Source organism: Pygocentrus nattereri, chromosome 17 (assembly GCF_015220715.1).
Source record: "Pygocentrus nattereri isolate fPygNat1 chromosome 17, fPygNat1.pri, whole genome shotgun sequence".
Classification (NCBI taxonomy): domain Eukaryota; kingdom Metazoa; phylum Chordata; class Actinopteri; order Characiformes; family Serrasalmidae; genus Pygocentrus; species Pygocentrus nattereri.
In genome coordinates this window covers 20953232-20974944 of record NC_051227.1, presented here as the reverse complement: position 1 = coordinate 20974944, position 21713 = coordinate 20953232, and the positions used below count along the sequence as shown (strand labels likewise).

Here is a 21713-nt window from a genome sequence, read left to right as displayed (position 1 = left end):
ACATATATATATATATATATATATATATATATATATATATATATATATAGATATATAGTTACTTAGTTAGTGTAATCGTCTGGTGGGCCAAATCAAACATCCTTATGGGCCAACTCTGAACAACCCTGGTGTAGATACAGCCTGCTGAACCCACTGCTAAATGTGATGAATATGTGTGACCCACATTTTTTGTGATTACATAAATGCACCAAAATAGATCCTTAGAAGTGTCCTTGTCAGCACTGTCATACAGGTCCAACAGTCACTCTGCATTGCGATTTGCTAATTTTATTTGATGGTATTTTATAAAACATTTATAATATAGTTAAAATATAGCATATACAGAAACATTTGTATACTATAACTAACTATATACCATACCTAATATTATTTTTGTGGTAAGTTAGCATATATGTGGCTCAAACATTTCATGATCTATGTTTTTGTTATTTGACTCCAGACTAACCCAAATGAACAAAATAAATAATCAGGTTAGATGATAAACAATGCATAGAAACACGTAAATGACTTATAGTCTATAATTTGGGTATATACTGGGCTATATAACGATATTTTATTTTCATCACAGTAAATCATGTAACAATATGTTTTTCTGAATGATTCATTACAAAATGAGCATAATTATGCCTGTTTAACTTGTTTTTTTTGCACTGCAGTTTGTGAAAAACTTAATAAAATCGCTTTATTTGTGTGTTTATTGTGACTAGTATAGTGTATTTAAACGTGTCAATACAGGTTTTATCTTGTTAAAACTAATTTAACCTCAGAAACAACTAAATATCGTGATACATATCGAGTATCGTGAAAATGTCTAAGTATCGTGATATACTATTTATTCTATATCACCCACCTTAGTACACACACATTAAAGAATACAGCACTTCATCAGTCAAACTCAATGAATCAATGACTCAGTGAATCTATGCACATTCTTTTGTGAGTGGTAATTATTCAGTTAGTGATCGCAGTCGGTAACACAGTCGCTGTGTTTACTGTGGTCCACGGACAAAGAGAATAAAGTCCACCTGATCCTGATCACCCAAACTTGGCCGCCTCACCTTTTAACGCCTGGAACGGTAATTGGCCGGCGGATGGTGGCAGTCACCCCCAGCCCAGAAAGGCCTTTCGGAGGCGGACGGTAATTGGTCTATTTTATTATTTTATTTTTTCCGCCTCTGCCTGTTCTGCAGCGGGCAAAGCGGAACTCCAGCTCGGCCATTTGGGCTGGTTTGGCCCGTCCGCTCCCCCGGCGCTGCCCGGCTCTCTGTAGCCGTAATGGCGTCCGTTTCACAGGCAACAGGCCCCACTTTGTTTTGCTGGGGTCGCCCGTCTCTGCCTACCTGCCGCCGATTGGCTAGCAGCCCGCCTTCGAGACGCAAACGCCGTGCAGCGATTGGCCGAGGGTGCGTCGGTCATGCTTCGATTGGCCGAGACGGACGTCAATCACAGGCGTCGAGGGGGAGGGAATCGGCGGTTGACTGACGAGAAGCTCAGGCTCGCGTGTTGCCTTAACGTCCAGGCGGCAGCAGCAAGCAGCAGCGTCCGGCTCCGCCTGCCCGATCAGCCCGCTGTTGCGCGGAGCTCCGGATGCTCCTTTTCCTCCTCCGCTCCTCCGTTTTCCTTCGGCGGATTTATGCTCATGCTGCTCGGAACTACATCACGGTAGGTTAGCCGCCTCAGCGAGCACACCGCACCGCACGCCGGAGTCGATGGAGAAAATAAGTTGACTGCCTCCGGAAGAATTTGTTTTCCTCGCCGCGAGGAAGGGAAAAGGGGGGGATTTTTTGCTCGTTTCGTCGACGCGATGGGGGCTTCAGGACCGGAGGAGCTTCGGCGATTTTGACACGGCGAGAGACGCCACCTTTCAGAGAGATATTTTCTTTTCGAGTCCACCAAAACAGCCCCCTCGGTTCCGGAGCGCCGTCCACCATCCACCCAGCCAGCCTTCCCTGCTCGGTACATGGTCGCTCTCCGGCGCTCCATAACCCACCATCGGGAATATATGGAGGGGATTTCGTTCACTTGCAGCCCTGAAAGCGAGTGAGTTTAGCCAGCTAGCGAGCACCGGGGTCAGTGGCGGTGGCCTTGGGCGAGAATCCAGTCCTAACTTCTCCAAAAAAAACTGCATGCAGCCTCCTCCGGCCGTGGAAGCAGCCTCGGCTCCGGACCAGCCAATATGGCCAATGTGAAGAAGTCTAAAAGATGAATGTTGCATTCCCCACGTAACCCACATTCAGTTTCGCACTCAGAAAAAGAGGGAAACGAGGGCCCCGGGTTGTTTCGAGCGCGGAGAGCTTCGCCACCTCCACCATGAGGGAGATTTAAGGCCGTGCAGGATCCCTGGACTGAGGGGGGAGTGGGATTTTTGTTCGTCACATCATCGTTTTGTTTTATTTTCATTTCTTTGGTTTAGTTTTAGCCTTGTTTCCTCCAGTGAGGGTCATTCTGGATGTGCACGGTCGCGATTGTTGTGATCTGCTTTTGGAGAATAAATTTGTGGTGCTTGTGCACAGAGAGATTTCCCAGAAGTAGGTCAGATCATATGGAAGATAACGCATAGAGTTGGCTCTATGAGAGTGAGTGCACTCATGTTAGAACGACATCTCGTCACATTTCTTTTTATCTGTTCCAAGCATTTTTGTTTGGATTTCCATGTCCATTGGATAGATGGCAGGCCAATGATAGTTTGACGACCGCTGCTGCTATCTCGACAGCCTCCCATCTCTTCGCCCGATTGATCTCTTCGGAGACCCCATTTTTCGCTCTTGCCCCCTCTTTTTGTGTTTTCTCTTTTTTTTTTGCCTCCCCTCTTTTTTCTGGCTGTTGAGTGAATGGCTCTTTGCGGGACGACGGCGACCAATGCCGCAAAAATGATGGCAGCGTACAGCGGCGGCGCTTCGGCCGTGGCGGCCCATCACCCGCACCACCACCACCAGCTGCCGCACCTTCCGCCTCCCCACCTGCATCACCACCACCACCCGGGCCAGCACCACCTGCAGCACCCCGGCTCGGCCGCGGCCGTGCACCCCGTACAGCAGCAGCACGCCTCCGCTGCTGCTGCGGCGGCCGCAGTCATGCTGAACCCGAACCAGCAGCAGGCATACTTCCCTTCACCTGCTCCCGGGCAGGCCCCTGGCCCTGCGGCGGCGGCGGCACCAGCCCAGGTGCAGGCGGCAGCGGCGGCAGCCGTCAAGGCGCACCATCATCACCACCAGCACGCTCACCACCTGCAGCAGCAGCTGGACATCGAGCCGGACAGACCCATCGGGTACGGAGCGTTCGGCGTGGTCTGGTGAGTATCGACCTGCTCCGTTAAAGCAGGTCCATGCCTATTTTGTCAGGGCTTCAAGCACATTACTCTAGGCCAGGGGTGTCAGACTCCAGTCCTGGAGGGCAACAGCTCTAAAGAATTGTGCCTTCTACTTCTCTTCAAACCTGTGTGCTGTCTGTGGGCCCACATTAAAGTTATTCATAATAATTACTGAATAATAAGTCCTAAGAGTAATAACTGAATAATAAGCAGGTTCAAGAGTTTAACAAACTTATAAGCTAATTAGAAAGGATTTCATGAGTTGGAATAGGAGTAATGCTGGTTTTTGCAGGGCTATGGCCCACCTGTACATGAGTTTGACACCCCTGCTTTAGACCTAGATCCAGTTATTCAGTTATAGTAACTCTAGAGCTTATAATCCAGTAACTGGTATGTATTATTGAGGGAACTGCTATGCAAAGTATGTGCCTAACCCCTTAATGACCTGGTGCGTTACATCCTAACCCATATTATTCAGTAATTATGTGGAAAACAGTTGTTACTGTCCGAGTTATTCTGAAGTTATATGTCAATTTAAGGGGTGAAAATAGGAGCAAAAGTTCTGATCTGCCAACAGGTCCTTAGAGTTTAAGAGGTTAACATACAGCTATAAAGTTGAAGTGGCCTTGTGAAATTGGTGGCCTGGTGGAGCTACTTGACTGCTGGTTCCCACATGATGTCCGTTGGCCATCACGAGGCAGGCAGCGTCTGTGTCGCTTTTTCACCAAAATCGTGTTGAGGACTGTCTGCCAGCTTCGTGCCTGCTTCTGGGAGCCATGGGGACGGGTGACGTCCCTGCATCTGTCAGGCCTGTGACGGTGGAGACAGGGGAGAGCTTTTTGGAACAAAGCACCTCTCCAAGGGAACATCACCCTGCTTAAGAGATAAGCTGACATAAAGAGTCAGGATTTAGGCCCTGTCAGTTTTAGTCCCTGCATCTGAAGCAGAGTTCTTAACCTGTGGATTTTCTGATCTTTGCTTTGGTCTATTTTCCACCTCAGGTACAGACACAGCACTCTGGAACAAAAATGATTAATCAGTCAGTGAGAGGCTTTTGATGTTTTGTGGTTGAGCCAGCCAGTAGTTAGACTGCGCGTCCTTTCTCTGTGATAAACTTTTATAGTTCTGTAAGCATTCTGTAAGGAAATAAATTGTGGTTGACTGTGGCTCGGCGGACAACCGAGGCAGTCTGCATAAGATATGAAGAGCTGACTTATGTCGTCTCCAGACGAAGAAGAATTGTGGTTTGCAGCAATATCCTTTAGAATAAACATCCTATTGTCACAAGGGTGATTCAGCCTTGTACCTTATGGAAATGTTCGTCTGGAGAATTGGTGGCAGAGCTCATTTAAAGTGACTGAATTGGCAATATAAAGTAAACACACCATAACAGAGAACCGTGTATGAAAGTGCTTTCGTTTTACATGCGCTGCTTTGTTTGCACTTTTTTCTGTTGTATTTTTTCTTCCATATACAGATGCTTCAACTCATCATTGATGATCAAGTTATTTCTGTGAGTTTGCACAGGGAGAACACTAAGCTTTACAATGCCGCAGCTCTCCAGGGTTTGAGCTTGATGTTTTTGCTTAAGCACAGGCTCATTTTTGTACAAAAGTAATATGAAACTTTTTTAGTTGTACTTTATAAGATGACCGTCAAGGTAGATCTTAAGTCTCATTTATAACAAAGAAAACACTTGATGGAAAGAAGCAATGTAAGGCGTAAAGCAGTAGTGTCTAGTCCTGAAAGTCAGTTGCATGTAAATATTAAAAGATGTGTCAACCCTCATATGTCTAATGTTATTACTATTACAGTTACATGATGACTTACAGACTTCTTAATGTTTGTTTCAATGTCAATAGAAAAGTTGGTATAAATGTGAACTGTGTACACAGTAATAACAGAAATAAACAAGATAACACACCAAAATAACATGACAATTCAAATCAAACGATCATTTCTGTTTAGACATAAATGTACAGTACAGCACAGAAGAGACCACCCTTTAATTAATTTCCAGTCAAAACAGTCATGAAGTATTCATTTTTCCAGTAGATGGACAGATGGATAGATACTTTATTGATCCTGAAGGAAATTTAGTGTCAGGAATAAAGGTCAATAATATACATTTAACTGAAAACTAAGCAGAAGCTTCAACAGCTAAATATATTTTTCCAGTTTATCATGTCTGTGTTTAATGTATTGCTGCTTCATTTCTTTTAGACAGGCTTGCTTTGAGTTTTTCAAAGAAATACGTAGAGATATTTGAAAGCCCAACCTTAGAAGTTGGCCTTTTCTGCTTCTCATGACCCACATAATCACAAACACATTCAGTGATGTTGAGGGCTGGACTCTGGGGTGGTAGGTCCATGGTTCTGAGAACACCAGCAGCTTCTTTGTTTGATTCGTATGTTTTCTCATTAAGATCTTCTTGACGGCTACACGTCCTTTCAGACTCATAGTGTTGAGTTGTCTTCTCACGGTGGAAGGATGGACAGAAACACCTTTGGGTTTTCTCAGATCTTTAACGAGATGAAAGTACTGCTTATCTGTTTTCTTATCAGTTTTGATGGTCTACTAGGTCTTGCACAGTTGTTGCGAGTCCAATATTCTTTGCACCTTTTAGTGCATTTTTTTTAACTCTAGTTTTGGAAGCTTGCCTTTTCACTTAATTCCTTAGACTTTGGCCTTTTTTATGCTAGTGTACCCTTTTCTGATCTCAGAAGCATTTATAATAAATAAATAAATAAATAAAGTGTGTGTGTGTGTGTGTGTGTTAATATATAAAAACGAATGGCTGTTTTTACTGGTAATTAAATAAATAAGGAGTGGTCTCTGACTTTTGCACAGCTCAGTAGTATTTATTAAAAGCTTGGAACCTGCACTTTTGACAGTTTCAGTGAGCTTTGCTCCTGAGAGATAAATAATATTGGATTACACCATGCTTTTTTATTCTAAACAATATCCATGACTTCCAAAGGTTATGTTAGTGTAAGAACTAAACTTTGTAGGTGCATAGATGTGCTGATGCAGGGTTTGGGAAACTTACATAAAGTATGCACCAACTAGTAAAACACATTAACTGTTGGGCGAAATCCTCCGAACGAGCACCTGTGAGGCTCATAATGTGGCCCAATAAGCATGCGCCAGTCTACCTTGTGTCACTGGCAATTCAGAGGGTTGTCAATCATTGACCTTCCTGGGCGAAATAAAGACTCTTGCTCTTTAGATGGATTCATCCATGAAGGGTGCCTGCAGAGAGGCCACAGTCTTTCTCTCGCACTTCCCTGCCTGCGGAATCTCAGCCTGACCTTTCCTCAAAATCGCTTCCTGGTGCTCATTGTCTGCTTTTAATCTGCTCCATGTATTTTTAGCTGTCCTCCAGAGGCCTGGCCGCAGAGCCAGTCTCATCCAGGGCTTCCTCCTCAGGCCTGTTGGAGTGGAGCGGGGCCAGGAATATCCCCACTGCAGCCTCGAGCCCGACCTGCTAACCATGTTAGCATGCAAGAGTATTGAATGAGGGGCGCTTGCATAGGAAGATTCGACGCAGGGGGTTAATGGTCTATGAAACGGTGGCCACAGAAGGAAAGCAAATGAGTATCAAAAGAGAATTAGAACGAGATTGGCCTCTTTGTAATGTGCGGAGCATGGGTTTTGGAGAGCGCACTAAAGTGTAGTGAGTGCTCTCTGATGCATGCAGCTGTGAAAGGTTGAGTAAATTGGCTTTGGCCCTGGCATAGAGAGAGCCAGCGTGTCGTGTGTGTGTAGCTGCATGTTCAGTCCAGATGGAGCTGGGCTTTTCAAATTAAAATTCAGTTCCCTGTCTTAGCCTCTTTCAACTGTATGCTAAGCAGAGATGATATTGTAGCTACACAGTTCACGTAGATCTCTAACAACAGCTTTTTCCAGCTAAGCATTTTAGTGCTTTATTTAAAGTTGCCTATACACACTGCGCAAAATTTTACAGCGAATATCAAAGCAGCTGTGCGTGAAGTGGAGACTCATGGTGTAGGTCTATTGCTTTGTACCCACAGAAAGGAAATTAAAGTATGGGGAAAATATGCAATAATTTGATTTGTTTTATGTAAAATAGACACTTTTGATAAGCCTCTCGGGCATTTTCTAGCCAGCAGGAAATGAAGTGGCGCAGTGCTGCTCTGCTGTAATATAAGGAAATGGGCATTTCTGTTGTAGCATTGCAAAAGGACCAAAAAAAAAAATCTTTACACTTATAAACGTAAACGGATATAAGGACAGGTACAAAAAAAATTGCTATGGCAACTAAGCCAATGAATCCTATAGACAAATGTGTACACATCAGTACCAAAGACAGTCAGATGCTGCTTTGAAACAGGAAATATTTATGAAAAATATTAAATAAAAAAAATATTGTCATGGGGGGGTGTGGTGCCCCCCTGCCGATCTTGTCGGCCCTAACATCATCCAGTCTAGGTTGTTTCATTAGGTACTGTTTAGCTGCTGGAGTGCGCTTATGCGCCAGCTTTATTTGTTTAAAACTTTCTTTCATAGAGTAGTCTAAGCAGATTTCAGCGAGTTGAACAACATCTGATGTCAAGCAGGCCAGCTTGGCAGCGGGGACCACCATGGTCACCATCACCAACAAAATCAGAATTGATGCAATTCTGTCCAACTGATAAACATCTCCGAGGCAAGTGGCCGCTCATTTTTTAGTGACCAGAATGTGATGTTTTGGCACCAGGCACTTTGCAGTGTCTGCCCCAGCCGTTAATAGTAAAAGGGGAGAGTTTGCTTTATAATAATTTAATAATTTACAAAATATTCAAGCAATATGAATACTTTTTAATATAAGCAACACACACATCTTTGCTATAAATTAAATTGTCAACTGCATCATAAATGTGATTACTTAAAAGAGGCTTTCTTATTTTTGGGTCTTTGTTGTAACACTCTGTGTTATGCCATGTATAGGCTGGGTCAGTTGTCACACAATATGTAGATGAGATTAGCCTGGAAAACCTCATATCTCCATTTTTGCCATTTTTCACTTTTTGACAGTTTGAAAATACCTGTTGCTCTTTATATTATATGTAAATTTCATGACAAATGGGCCAAAAGAAACTGCCCCGGATAACTCTGAAAAAGTCTGGTTCCATTGACTTACATTAAAAGTAAAGTATATTTTTTCCTTCTCCTGTAAAGTTACCATTTTGGAGATTACCATTGGTTACCATTTCTTCCGATAGCAGCGATCTGTAAAATAGACTGTGTACAAATATTTAAAATAATAAGGGTGATAAATGATAGAGGTGTGATTTATGACATATACATAAAATAGTAATAGCGAGTTGTATTCATCAGTAATAGAGAAACACTTATTATGAAAAAAGTGGTACAAAACAGTCGTTATACTGAATCTTGGGAATTATCTGACCTATTACTTTCACAGCTCATATGTGACATTGCTATGGGAATATGAGATGACCCAAAGCCTCTTTGACTCCAACCTGTTTACCTACATAAAATATCAAAGTTACATTTTAACCCACATTAGTTTGTGCCCTGCTCTCCCCTGCAAATCCCAATCCATGTGCTGTTTGGAATGCTGTTAATGCTCGCATGTGTTTTGGAAGCAGTCTGAAATGTGATGTAGGTCAGGAGTAAATTTTAATGCAGCGTTCTGGCAGTTTTTTTTGGTTATTTGTTGCACATGCAGTTTTTCATGGTACTGGTAAACAATTTGGTGGTTTAAAAAGCAATAAAATAAACATTACTATAAATAAAATCATGTTTGACAAGCCATGCTGGAGGTGATTGAATGCAATATACACCCAACAGAGCTGCATACAATAGCAGCAGTCATTCAGAATGATAATGGATGCCAATGGATGTCATATATGGCTTACGTTCGTGGTTCCATACAATCAGCCCCTACCTTCACTTTACATTAGCTTAGTGCCCATTGCAAACACAGACGAGAAGTGCTCAGCCTCTAGCTGAAACCTCAGTGCAACGGCAGCCATGAAAGACCGAAGATAGCAATATCTCTGTCTCAATCTCTTAATCACGGCCCACATGACTCGTTTATGTTTACACGTGCAGCCTCCATCGCCCAGTCATTAAAGAAAGCTCTGATAAAGATGAAATTCCAAACACGAGCCATGTTGTCGTATCATGTGTCTTGGCATAACGGTGATTGTGTGTGCTGCCGGGCTTTGCTGTGTGTGTGTGTGTGTGTGTGTGTGTGTGTGTGTGTGTGTGTGTGTGTGTGTGTGTGTGTGTGTGTGTGTGTGTTTAAAGTGCCGAACTGAAGCGTACTTGCCAGCTGCCCCGACTGGCCTCCCTGTCGCTGAAGGACGCGGCAGGGCCCTGTGCAGGAATGTAGAGGAGGTTTCATTCCTCATTAAAGCCTCCAGCTCGCCTCTGTAGTGGCCCAGGTTGGATCAGCCGGCTGGAATGTTTGTGTGGTCACGGAGAGCCAGACTCAGCGTGATGTGCTAAAGTTCTCGCCCACCAGGCCATTGCTGGGCACGCCATGCTGCTAAATGGCAATGGTTGTTTCTTGTTGATGACCTGATGAGCTCAGGGCTGTGGTGATGAAATGCAGTATCATGATATTTTCCAAATGTTTTACGGTATTTGATGATATGCAAGTTTGCATTAATAAAGTTCATGAACCCATTCTTCCTGACGGCAAGCGCTCTGTGCTAAAGGTTTGTCTTACAAAAGTTTTGTTGTTCTTACAGAGTTGTGAACTTTAACCAAACAGAAAACTTTTACATTTTAGCAGCAAAGTAGTGTTTTTTTGTGTCATAGGAGAAAACCATGGGCTACATTGTAGCTTGAAGTAACTACTAGAGTTGGCTGATATGGCAAAATTGCAGTATCACAATACATAAAGGCATTTTTACAACAGTGTTTTAGGGCAACTGTTAATAAAAATAGCAGAATTCAAGAATGAAGTTGGAATATTTAGAGAATAAAGTTGCAATATTTTGAAAAGTCGTACAATATGATATTTCGAGAAAAAGTCGCAATATTTAGAGAATAAAGTCATAGAATTATGACATTAAAGTGGCAGTAATACCAGGAAATCGAGATATAGGTCGAAATATTCTGACCAGAGGGTTTGCAAAAGGGAGGCAGCATCTCCTCATGTTAAAATGAGGAGTACTGAGAAGTTGGTAAGAGGTTTCACCAATAAAGAAATCAGCACCAGACTGTAACTAGTACAAGAGACGGCTCAAATGACTTGGAGGAAACTATCTGTTTTGTTTAAGGAGAATCGCAGGCAGGGTCGTCTATAGGACTGTTGGCAGTTACATCTCTGTGCCATTCAAAGAGGGCATGCAGTTTCAAAGACAATGAGAATGGTAATCAAAGTGATCGATCCACAAGGGGACAGGAGTGAGCGGAACTCCAGATCGCTCTGCATCTTCACCGTCACCGGTACAGCAACCAGACCCCAACGCGTTATGGCAGCCCCCTACAGTTAGCCCACTTTATCCGCCAAATATTACGACTTTATTCTCTAAATTTTACCACTTTTTTCTCAAAATATTATGACTTTCAAAATATTACATCTTTTTTCTCGAAATATTACTATTTCATTCTTGAAGGCTACTATTTTTATTAACAGTGGCCCTAAAATGCCATTGTATTTTCATGATACATAATACATATCACAATTTTTCTGAGGATAAAACATGATGAAAAGGCATTCAGATAAAAAATACTGTCAGAAACAAATATACAGTGGGCTTTATTCAGTGTTTCAGACTGTGCTGCAGTAAATCTAATTTAGCAGCACTGCTCTGCTCTGCTTGTAATGAAAGTGTCTGACGATAGCGGGGATATGCTCTAAAAGGCATACTATGATGTAATTTATCGTGATAACAGTAAAACGTTGCTATACTGCCCAGCGCAGTCCTTCCTGCTTATTCAGTTTTTCCATCAGTATTGCTAAAACTAAAGCAGTATTGTGTGAAACCTACTGGTGTATGTATCGACTAGTATTAGCTGTAAAGTTCAGTGGTGTGATTTAGTTGTTGATCATCACTGTGTTGGCTCTGTTATGAAAGACAGCAGATGATCCAGTGTTGTCCTCCATACTGCCTATTGTTATTAATTGACTTACTTGCTGATTTTATTGAAACCTAAATGAACATCCAAAGATTTTGCTGTTTGTTGACAAAGGATTCTTCTTTTTTGAACCCATTTCACTGATGCCCTGCAAGTTAGCACTGGGCTTTCTATAGAACTTTAGCTTCATTTTGCAAAAATAGAAACCTTTTGTAAGATATGAGTCATTCATAACAGCTGATCAAATGTGTTCAGTAGAAAATATGACATGGGCTTATTAATCACCTAGGCTTTATACAATGTGATGACAGCAAGATCTTTGTCTGTTCTTTTGTTCTAACCTTTCTGATGCTATTATTCACACAAAGAGGCCTCGCTTACCTAGATGTAGTTAATTATGGTACATATTACCCCTAATTCGTTGGTGCGATGTAAAGAGTCGGTGCCGTAGGGAGCGTCGTACAGAATGGTTTTGTCCATGTTTGAATCCGTATTAACTATCAGTGTGCCCTCTTATACCTGATTACCTCTTTTGTTTTGTGTTTTTTTAGGGGTATTATACACACACAGACAGCCTGGAGCTTTTAGTACCTCCAGCTTGAAAGGCTTACAAACAGGACGAGAGGTTTTTTTTTTTCTTTTTTCTTCTTTTTTTTTTAATAGCAACCGCAGCAGTCAGAAGCAGCTCTTAAGAGGCCCTGCATTTGGCAGATGCACGGGCCGAGTAGAGAGACGGCTTACCTTTGAAGTGCAGGAGGGGTGAGAGCGCTGAGGAGCGTGCACGTTAACCCTTTTGTCACCCATCTCGGGCTATTCTGAGTCGCTTCTGCATCCGGGGAGTCGCGCTCAGCGGCCTGATCTTGACAGCAACAGCGTTGGAGCCGTGCCAATGTCTCTGTTTGCCTCTTGTTCTTCTTTTGTTTCTCTTCTTTTCTCGTCTTATCTGCCTCTTTTCTCATTTTTCCCCTGTCTTTATCAGCATCGGCCTTTTATATATTTCTCTCCAAGCTCCCTGAACTCATAAAAGCAGCGAGTGTTCTCAGCGCTGTCTCACTTTTCATTGCGATTAAATCAGAGTTTGTCTCGGACATAAAGCCTGTAAAAAAGTGTGAACCCTTTTAAAAGACACGGTGTATGTGCTGTCTGGTGTAGAGCAAGGGTCTGTTAGCTGCGGCAGCAACAGAGAAACGACCAGCTCATCGTCTGAGGGTAGAGCTGTTAATTAAAAAGCCCTCTGCTAAGAGTAAACCATTCAGTTTGGAGCCCTGACACTTCCGAAATTGCTCAGGCTTATTTTTAGCTGTCCTATTATGTGTCACTCTGGATGCAGAACATAATTTATTTTCATTTCTCATAGGAACATATAGTGTTGGAGGTGTTTATGATCACACTTGATGAGTTGGGGTGACTGATCTAGACCTCTGAAGTTGTGCCTCATTGATGCTGGCTTGCTCGTTTGTTTGGGGGTATTTTTGTATACCTGTTTGTCCTATGATGTCAATTTAGTGCAAGATCACATATAGCAATATTCATATTTTGGCTCCTTAAGGATCTTATAATTCAGAGGAATCCAGTGACGTTCACAGGAAAAACGTACTTGAGATGAAACATGTTGAGTTTGAAACCTTTTATTTACCGTAGGGTGAGTTTTTTGGGTTTTTTTTAAAAATCCTGTTGATTTTTGTCTTAGAGAAATCCAGCTTAGTCCTGGAGTCTCTACATGAACCCATCAAGTTGTTTCCCCAGAGTCTGGCTCATTTAAATCTATCACCAGAGGAGTAACATCTGGTTCACATCGCAGTCAGGAAAATCAGTTTTATCGTTGAGAAGTGGAACTTTCTGTGAGCTACTCCGTTTCTATCTGTATAAAAGGTGCACAAAGCTTCCTGTTGTTGGATGCAGAGTGAGTGCACAAGCTCAATCAGAGCACAGCTGAGCTCTGTAAGCGCTCATTAGTAATTTGTTGAGTCAATGCAACAATAAAGCATGACTTACATTCCTGTTTGTGTTGTATTGTTCAAAATTGCCATTTGTGAGTAAAAATACATAAATTCAATTGAAAAATTAAAAAAAGCAACAGCAGCACTGAGAAATCACATTATTAATGGAAAAGAGGAGGTGAAACAACAGAAAACCCAACTTTTTTGAGTCTGCCTTAAAGGGTTTTTTACCCGTTTCAGTGCATTAACACAGGTTAATGAAATGCAAATTCATTTTCTTAATGATATCCATGACTACAAATAAACAGCCCTGCACTGAATGGATGAGCTAAGGTTTTTGCACCACTTTCAGGCACAAATTGGGCAGATTCTGGCCATGTTATGTACAAAACAGAAGACTAAACAAACATTGACAAGTGAGCATTTGGTGGGCAGGCCTACACGACTAGCTGCAGCGTCAGTTACTGAATGGTAATTTCAGGCGCATTGTTAGTTCTTAATACCATCACTTTAAGCGCTTGTGTGTACATCTAGCCTTCTGGGTTTTGGACCCTTTGATTACATTTAGCGTTAGATACAAATTGGCTATAAACATTTATTCCTGAAGATAGTTTTAATTCTGCTAGTGTGCATGTGTTTACCAAATTCAGCGTGTCTTTAAGCTCCTGATTCGAGCTCAGTTTCATTAACTCTGCAGCAGAGCTCTGTTTCATTACCTCTGTCTAAATGTGTCAGTTACATCATCTAAACTAATAACGTCTGGCTGCGTCCTGCTGTTCTGTACTCTGCAAATGTACGACAGCTCTGTGTTGGAGTTGCCTTCGTTCATCCAGCTTCCAGCTTCCATCGAAACTTATAGTACTTTTTAACCTCCTCAAAGCGAAACTAGCTAACTCTCACATTATTTTGCTCCAGTTTGTGCTTCTGCTTTGATTTTGTAAAGAGTTTTTGTTGTTTTTCAAGGAGGCAAAGGAGTATTTTAATCCTGTATTGCTTTGCGAGTGAGGTAGAGCTTCGTGTGACTCCACTAACGTGATTAATCAGAGTACTTGTAATCATGGTAACACATGAGGTGGGGTGAGACAAGCAAGTTGATTTTATTTATTTATTTACCGAAATCTGACAATGTGGCACTCCACGTGTTTTGTATGATTCGACCCGAGTACATACTGTGAGTAATCAGTACTCCATACAAGTTTTTGCTCATTACCGAAACCTCAAGCGGCAGTTCTCGGAACAATCATGTGATCTCTGTTGTGTTGTTATTTTTCTCTGCTGTTATGTTGTATTTTTCTTGCCCATTTTGTAGAGGAACATGTAACTTTTGTAATGATGTTGTTCACATATGAAGTCACTGAATGTCCACATAAAAAGGCCAGGTTACTTATGGTTTTCCGCTGAACTAAGTGGTGATCTGAGAATGTTGGTGCTGCCCAGATATCTGTAATATTCCTTACATTGGAAAACACTGTTGCTTGCCATATTTAGCCTCCTAGCGGGCATGTCCATGTTGAACACTACCCAAATCACAAATTGATGGGTGCTTTAGAAAAGTCTCTTAGCTATTTACTTGGTCTAGTTCAGGGGTCGGCAACCCAAATGTTAAGAAGAACCGTTTTGTCCTTTCAACAAAAATCTAACCCCCTTGGGAGCCACATTTTATGTCCATTTTACCGTCTTGGCTGTGAATATGTCTCAGTATGTGCTGATGTACTAACGTTGCTCTGCTTTAAGCTTCAGCTCCACTATAGCCGCTTTTCTCACATCTCCAACAGGAAACTTCAGCAAAAGTAGAATAGTTTCTTGTAAAATGTCTCTCGATGTTCGACTTTTTACAAGTCAGCTTCTTGTTCGTATTTTCTCGTTCCACCTTAAATGGTGCCTGAGGTCCCGGAATGTAAGTGCTGCACGATTTAAGGAACTGATTAAAGAAACAGACTTCGGCTGCTCGATTTTTTAGGGTTTAACAGTTTCTTGTTGTAAATTAAACATATCAGGAAAAAAGCTGGAGTGATAATAAATGCAAACAAGTCCATTCTTCTCCAAATTATCGATGTTCATCTTAAATCTTTCTCTTTGCTTTTTCGTTAGCCACTAGCTGGGCAAGATTCTTGTCTCCATTGCTATGGTGACCAGTAGCCAGTCCTCAGGGTTAAAGGGTGAATTAGCAGTTATAGGCTACATTAACTCCATCGTTTAAGACCATTTATTGTTAAGACAGCAGCTCTGTCAGCAGAGCTTTATTTTACTGCAAAGAAGGAATGTAATTCTGCTGTGGAGCCGCAACAGGGCAGTAAAAGAGCTGCATGTTTCCAACACTGCTTCCATCATCTCTACGCTAGGAGAATATTAAATTATTAAAATATTAAACAAAATAGAGCCAATCAGGAAAGTTGATATCCAGTAGGCTGATTAAATGGATGATTTTAATGGGAACTACAAGTATAAAGCACATCTGGGTTTGTAGAAAAATACCACCCACTAGAAACTCACTTGTCCTGCAATGATTTTATTGCCGACTGAGTTTTATTAGCGAGCAGTGTAAAAAGAATTGTCCCCACGATAAACGAATCCGATCTGAACAAGGCTTATGCTGTATTTGGACATGCTTTGATATGTAATATTTTTCACATCAGCTGAAATACTGCACTACTATTAAGATGTTCTGCATTTGCAATAATGACATGCTTAGTTCAGCAAATGATACTCAGTATTAGACAAATATAGCCATAGGTTTACAGTCAGTCTTCAGACTTTGTATCCAAGCTGTACCATGCAGAGGTGCTCGATAATATGATATGAAGTTTATGTTCTGAGAATCCATTTATGTATCATCCGGTCCTGGTTCGGAGTTTACGGAAATGGACACAGATTTGGAAACAGTACACCACATCCACCAATATGGTGTCTTTTTTTTTAAACAGTGGAATTTGAATATGTCTGGCCTTCTGTCTGGTTTGTTTGCCTCCCATTCAAAGCAGAGAAGAGGAGCATGCCAACCCTGTTTTTCTTCTTTTCAGAAAAGCCAGCTGCGCTCGCTCCCTGCGTAAGTGTTCTGAACATTTAGCATCTTGTTGGGCTCTGAAGACTAAAGGGAAAGTGCGAGATTCCCTGCTGCTCTATCCAAAGTGTCACAAGTCTGCAGTAGAGATGATACGATAAAACAGTGTTATCAATATCAGTACTGATACTGAAACCGCGAAGCCTGATAGTGAAACGCTACTAAGCTTTCAAATGAGCTATTTTAAATTGAAGCACTTCACTTTATTTAAGATGAACATCTACAAGGGCAGTGCTCAAATACTCTACTATCCTGCAGGAAGACGTGCATAGCTAGCATAACAGATAAAAAACCACAGCTTTTTATGTAGCTTTAAAAAACACAAACACTGCATTATACTGTCAGATCACCTTTCCTTTCTTCAATTTCCAGTCAAAATAACCCATAAGCTATTCATTTTTCAACATCAGCCAAGTTCAATCTCCTTCTCACAGTCCAAGCCATCCCAAACACATTCAGTGATGTTGAGGTCTGGACTTTGGAGTGGTCATTCCATTGTTCTGAGAAGCACCAGCAGCTCCTTTGTTTGATTTACAAATGTTCCCCTTTCTTTTCTCAGTAAGGGCTTCTTGTCAGCTGCACATCCTTTCAGACTCATAGTGCAGAGATGCCTCACAGTGGAAGGATGGAAAGAAACCCCTGTGAATCTTTTCAGATCTGAAGCAAAAGTGGAGCTTGAAGTGCTGTTTATCTGATGGTGAGAGTTTGGTGGTCTACCAGGTCTTTCATGGTTCTTACGTTTCCCTTTTTCTCTGTATCTTGTCATTTTGGAAAGTCTTCAACCACCCCCCTTATTTTCTTTTGGCTTTGTTTTCGTATGCAAGCGGTTCGTTTTATATCTAACGTCCTCACATATACGTCCAGAAAAGTGAATAATGTACTTTTGGCTGGAATTGAGACAAATGAAGGGTGTTTTGTTGACTTTTGCACCATCCAGTTTCACTCAGAGTGAACATTTTTGCAAAATTACACATTTTAAGCAATTATTTGAGGCTACATTTGTTACAGAATAGAATCAGCTTTATTCTTTTTTTTTCCCCTCCGATGTCCGGTACTAAAGCTCAGTATTTGGTCACTGCCATCTGTAGTCTACAGTCGCTCTGCAAACATTGGATGCCTCATTTACAGATGACAGTGAGCGGTCTTGAAAGACCTGGCCTTTCCAGTGCATGTTTAGTCTTTAACTGTGCGATCTCACTGCATGATACGAGCTGAGGCCAATGGTGGCGGGTGGTGATCAGGAGGCCTGAGTCAGTGTTTGCTTCACACTATGCTCTGTGTGGTGGAGAGACGCCAGGAATGCCCATGTACATCTGCTCCCACACTATGTACGCGTGGCCTTCCCAGGAGTCTCTTTGGAGGCTTTGCAGTGGGCATGTAGTGATCATCAAGTCCAGCACAGAGTGATTCAAATCTCAGTAAAGGCTTTACAATACAGTATTAACAGCTGTGTTATTACTCATGAATAGCGTAAGTTACATGAACCCTCAAAGGCTGCGGTTACTGCTATTGAAGTGTGGTGCAACTTCATTTTAATCTCTTATTAATTGAAACAAGCAGAGTTCTGATTTTAAACTTTTATTTAATAACAGGTTTGCAAGTAGAAGAGAGGACCTGTTGATACAGAATGTAAATTGAAAGTACCATTCATAAAAATGCCATTCATAGAGTAACTTACCATGTAATTAAATAAATATTTACATAATTGGAATGCATCTTTAAATAGAGGAGCAAAGCAAAAGTAATAGCTATAGTTGTTTGCAAGGATCCAGTTTTATGGATGAAGTTCTTTATTGAACAAAGAAAGAAACCAAATGGGCACTTAACACTCAGTCAGATGTATTATTCCTAATTATATTCAGTGTATTACACACTGAGTAAAAGACAAGTGGCAATATGTGGCCCTGTGGCACAAAATACGATACCATGTTACAAGGGTGTTTCATAGCATCTTACATAAAGCCTCTTTCCACATAAAGGAAATGTGAAAAGAGGCAGATAAAGCCACTAAGTTGGGAAATTCAGGAAGTCAGTGGGGAGAGAAAGAGAAGCTGTTTGTGGCAATTAAGCGATATCCCTCGGTCCCCCAGCCCCTCAGCACAATAAGCAATAGTATGTTATTGGTGTTGTCAGTCCAGAGCCGGGGCCCAGCTATAGAGCTAAAGCTGTTTTCAGCGCACTCCTGCCGACACCACAGCCCCCACATGATACAGGACTCCAGTGAGAGAGCAGAGAAGTGGCTGTGGCGTCTGCCATTACTGAAAGCATCTCCCGCCAGAATGGTCCCAAGGCTCTGTGATCCATTTGTCTAGAGCATTGTTTGGCCTTCTTAAGTGGTTTACAGAAGAAGATTGAGCACATGGTTGGACAAATTTCTTCCTCTCAGACCCTGAAATGTATTGAATTAACACAAATCTCCACACATCATTGGATTATTAGATCTAATCCATAAGTTTGTGTTTGTGAACGTCTCGAGGAAAATGATGCGGTATCCCTACCACATTTATTATTATCCGTCGCTTTGTCACGCGTTATCCTGCAAGCTATAACAATCGTGCTGTTAACCCTTAGAAGTGGTGGCTGTTGCTGGCAATAACAAAAGTATTATTTCTGACTCATAGCACATTGAAACAATTGAAGAAGTTCTGTCAGAAGTGTGAATTCTAAACTTTTAATAGGAGAGGAGGAGATATTTTGGCAACACTTTACTGAAGTGTTGAAGTGTACAACTTTTGTAACGCCTGTGACAAATGACATAAACCTACATAAAGTTTTTTAAAGGCTTTTATAATAGAGGTTTGGACTTGGAATTGACAAAATCCTCTTTAAAATCCTTAATCATGTTTATTTCAGTAAAGTAAATGATTGGGCGTTCCATTTTGTCACTAACAAAACAATCTTAGCTCAAACTTTACCAAATGTTTCAGTGGTGACCATTTTAGATAATTGTGAGCAATACTCAAAAACGCCAGCCAGTACATGACTAACAAACACGGCTATAGAGCACATACACACACAGTGCACACAGAAAATCATATTTTTTCATGAATGACTTAATTGCAGAAAACATGTTTCGGTAGTGACAATTCTTAATGTTCCACACTGATTTCCAGACTTTGACACACATTTACTGCCAAACAGTGGGTTCTACCTACTCATGATGTGGCCATGGGGGGCAGGGATGCACTCTCACTTCGCTCTAAAATGCAGGGTTGGGGCTAAAATAAGGTCTAAAATTCTTTCTGTTCGGTAGTGACATGAAAAGTGGGATGGCATTTTTAGAATAAAGGTTTGTGCTTAAAAATCAGACGTATGAAAACTAAAACTTTCAAATTTCAAGTGCCCTATAAATGATGAATTTGTATATATTTAGCTTATTGCTATCTAAATGAATGCCTTGGGTTTTGAGTAGATCATAACATAAAGCTTGTAAACGTCTAATTCTGGATACTTCATTTTTTATTTTTTATTTATTTATTTATTTCTCTGTATGACTACAGTTTGAACTACTTTGGTATAATATTCATTTGATAGGAGTGTCGTGTACCCTTATGAATGCTGCTCCTCAGTAAAATGTTACTGATATTTTATTTTGATTCGTTGTTGCACAGCCTTGTTTTATAGATGTTTTTGTCCTTTCTTGACCCTGAAACCTATAAATTTGAATGTAAATGTAATTCAGTGTTATAAACTATTTAATTACACAATTACATTTAAATAGTATAGAAGAGATGATCTGATGTAACAATCTTGACTTGTAAGGGTAAACTGTGGCAGTACTTTCCAATAGAGGCACATGCACTCATAGTGAGAGGTTCTAGAGGCAGTCCAGAGGGAAGTGGCCAAACTCTAGAGCAAAGGGTGGGGTCCTGTGCTAGTTCTGACACTGTTATCAGTGTCCGACACCTTCTTTACTGACATCACGAGCCTTCCCCAGAGAGGCGCCCTCCTTCTCAGACACGCATACACACACAAACCCACACACACTAACTAACATTAGACCTCGTATACTTGCTGGTGGTAACAGGTGTCCGGGGAGAGCGGTCAGGAAGTGAACCATGCAGGGTCTGTGCCAAGCACGCCACAGTGAGCCTCTGATAGTGCTTCTTTATTAGTTTTCCCTCCTCTGTGTCTTCCTCACTCTCCACACTGCCAGATGTGCTAATGCTCTCAACTCTTTCTGCAGAATTAAAGCTACATTCACATTACAAGCCTCTTCGCTCAATTCCAAAGCTTACTGCTTGTGTGATCCACAATTTTAGTCACAAGCGATGTGTCTTCAGTGTGAACAGCCCTCTGTCCTGAAAGGACACTCATGCTCACATTTTATCTTCAAGGTAGCGACATCCTGACACTTGCATGATGACGACAGTGATATGCACATACACGGTGATGTTCAAAAATGTTTCAGAAGTACAGTACAGTGCAGTCTGGGTCACTGAGGACAAATTGTTCATTTTTTAGGAGCTGTTTCTGAAGAAATTAAGAAGATAGTCCACTTGCATAAGGAAGGGGAAGTCAAAGGAAAACTAGAAAAAAAAAGCTGGTGTTAAAAATATCAAAAGACTGAACTTTGGAGCGGATTTCTAAAACTAAGCACGTCTCCTGAAAAAATGGAAGCTACAGTAAAGGCAGAGTGGACATGCATAATGTTGAAAAAAAAGGGATATTAAACTTAGCTGTCAAGGCTTATGTAAAATGTAAAAGTTTCTGTTAAATGTTTTTCTCTTTTTTGTGGTGCAAAAAAGAGTAACTTACGTAATGGAGGTTTTGACTGGAAATTAAATAAATGGTGGGCTCCAACTTTTCCACTGTACTATAGTTGTTATGGTATCTCATCTGAGAAATTCTGAAATGTGAAGTGGCTGCCGTTCTGCTGTATTTCCTTTCATAGAAGACATTATTCTGCAGGCTGTTAGGATTTGCTGCTTCATGCTGCATCATGGACATTGACAGGCTAAGTTGGGTGTATAGCTAACTGACTCAATATTGAGAAATAGTAGTTTAAATCTTTACCATAACATTCGACATCAGAACCATATCAACCAGAATGTCACTGGACAACCTTAACACGTCTGTCTTTAATACAAAGAACTGCTATAAAATGTTAACATTAACAGCTATTTGCATAGTACTAACACAATATTGAAAAAAAAACAAGTCTATTAGAAATTTGCATTGCCTGAGCTATAAAACAGCAGCTACTTATGAAACGGAATTAAAGCGTTTCTGCATTAAAGATTGCTTGATTGGTTAGTGTTCATGATAATATAGTGTTCATATAAATATGTTCATATTGGTTAAGTTCAAGCTTAAAACG

At 41.2% G+C, this 21713-nt stretch overlaps 1 protein-coding gene across 1 annotated transcript in view; it reads left to right on the top strand.

Annotated features, from left to right (window-relative positions):
• The first annotated feature begins 1483 nt into the window (after positions 1-1483).
• Positions 1484-21713, top strand: part of nlk2 (nemo-like kinase, type 2) — a 97742-nt gene continuing 77512 nt past the window's right edge. Inside the window, exon 1 of the mRNA XM_017707201.2 lies at positions 1484-3313. Coding sequence (XP_017562690.1) covers positions 2853-3313 — 461 coding nt within the window. The 5' untranslated portion in view covers positions 1484-2852. The remainder of the gene's footprint in view (positions 3314-21713) is intronic.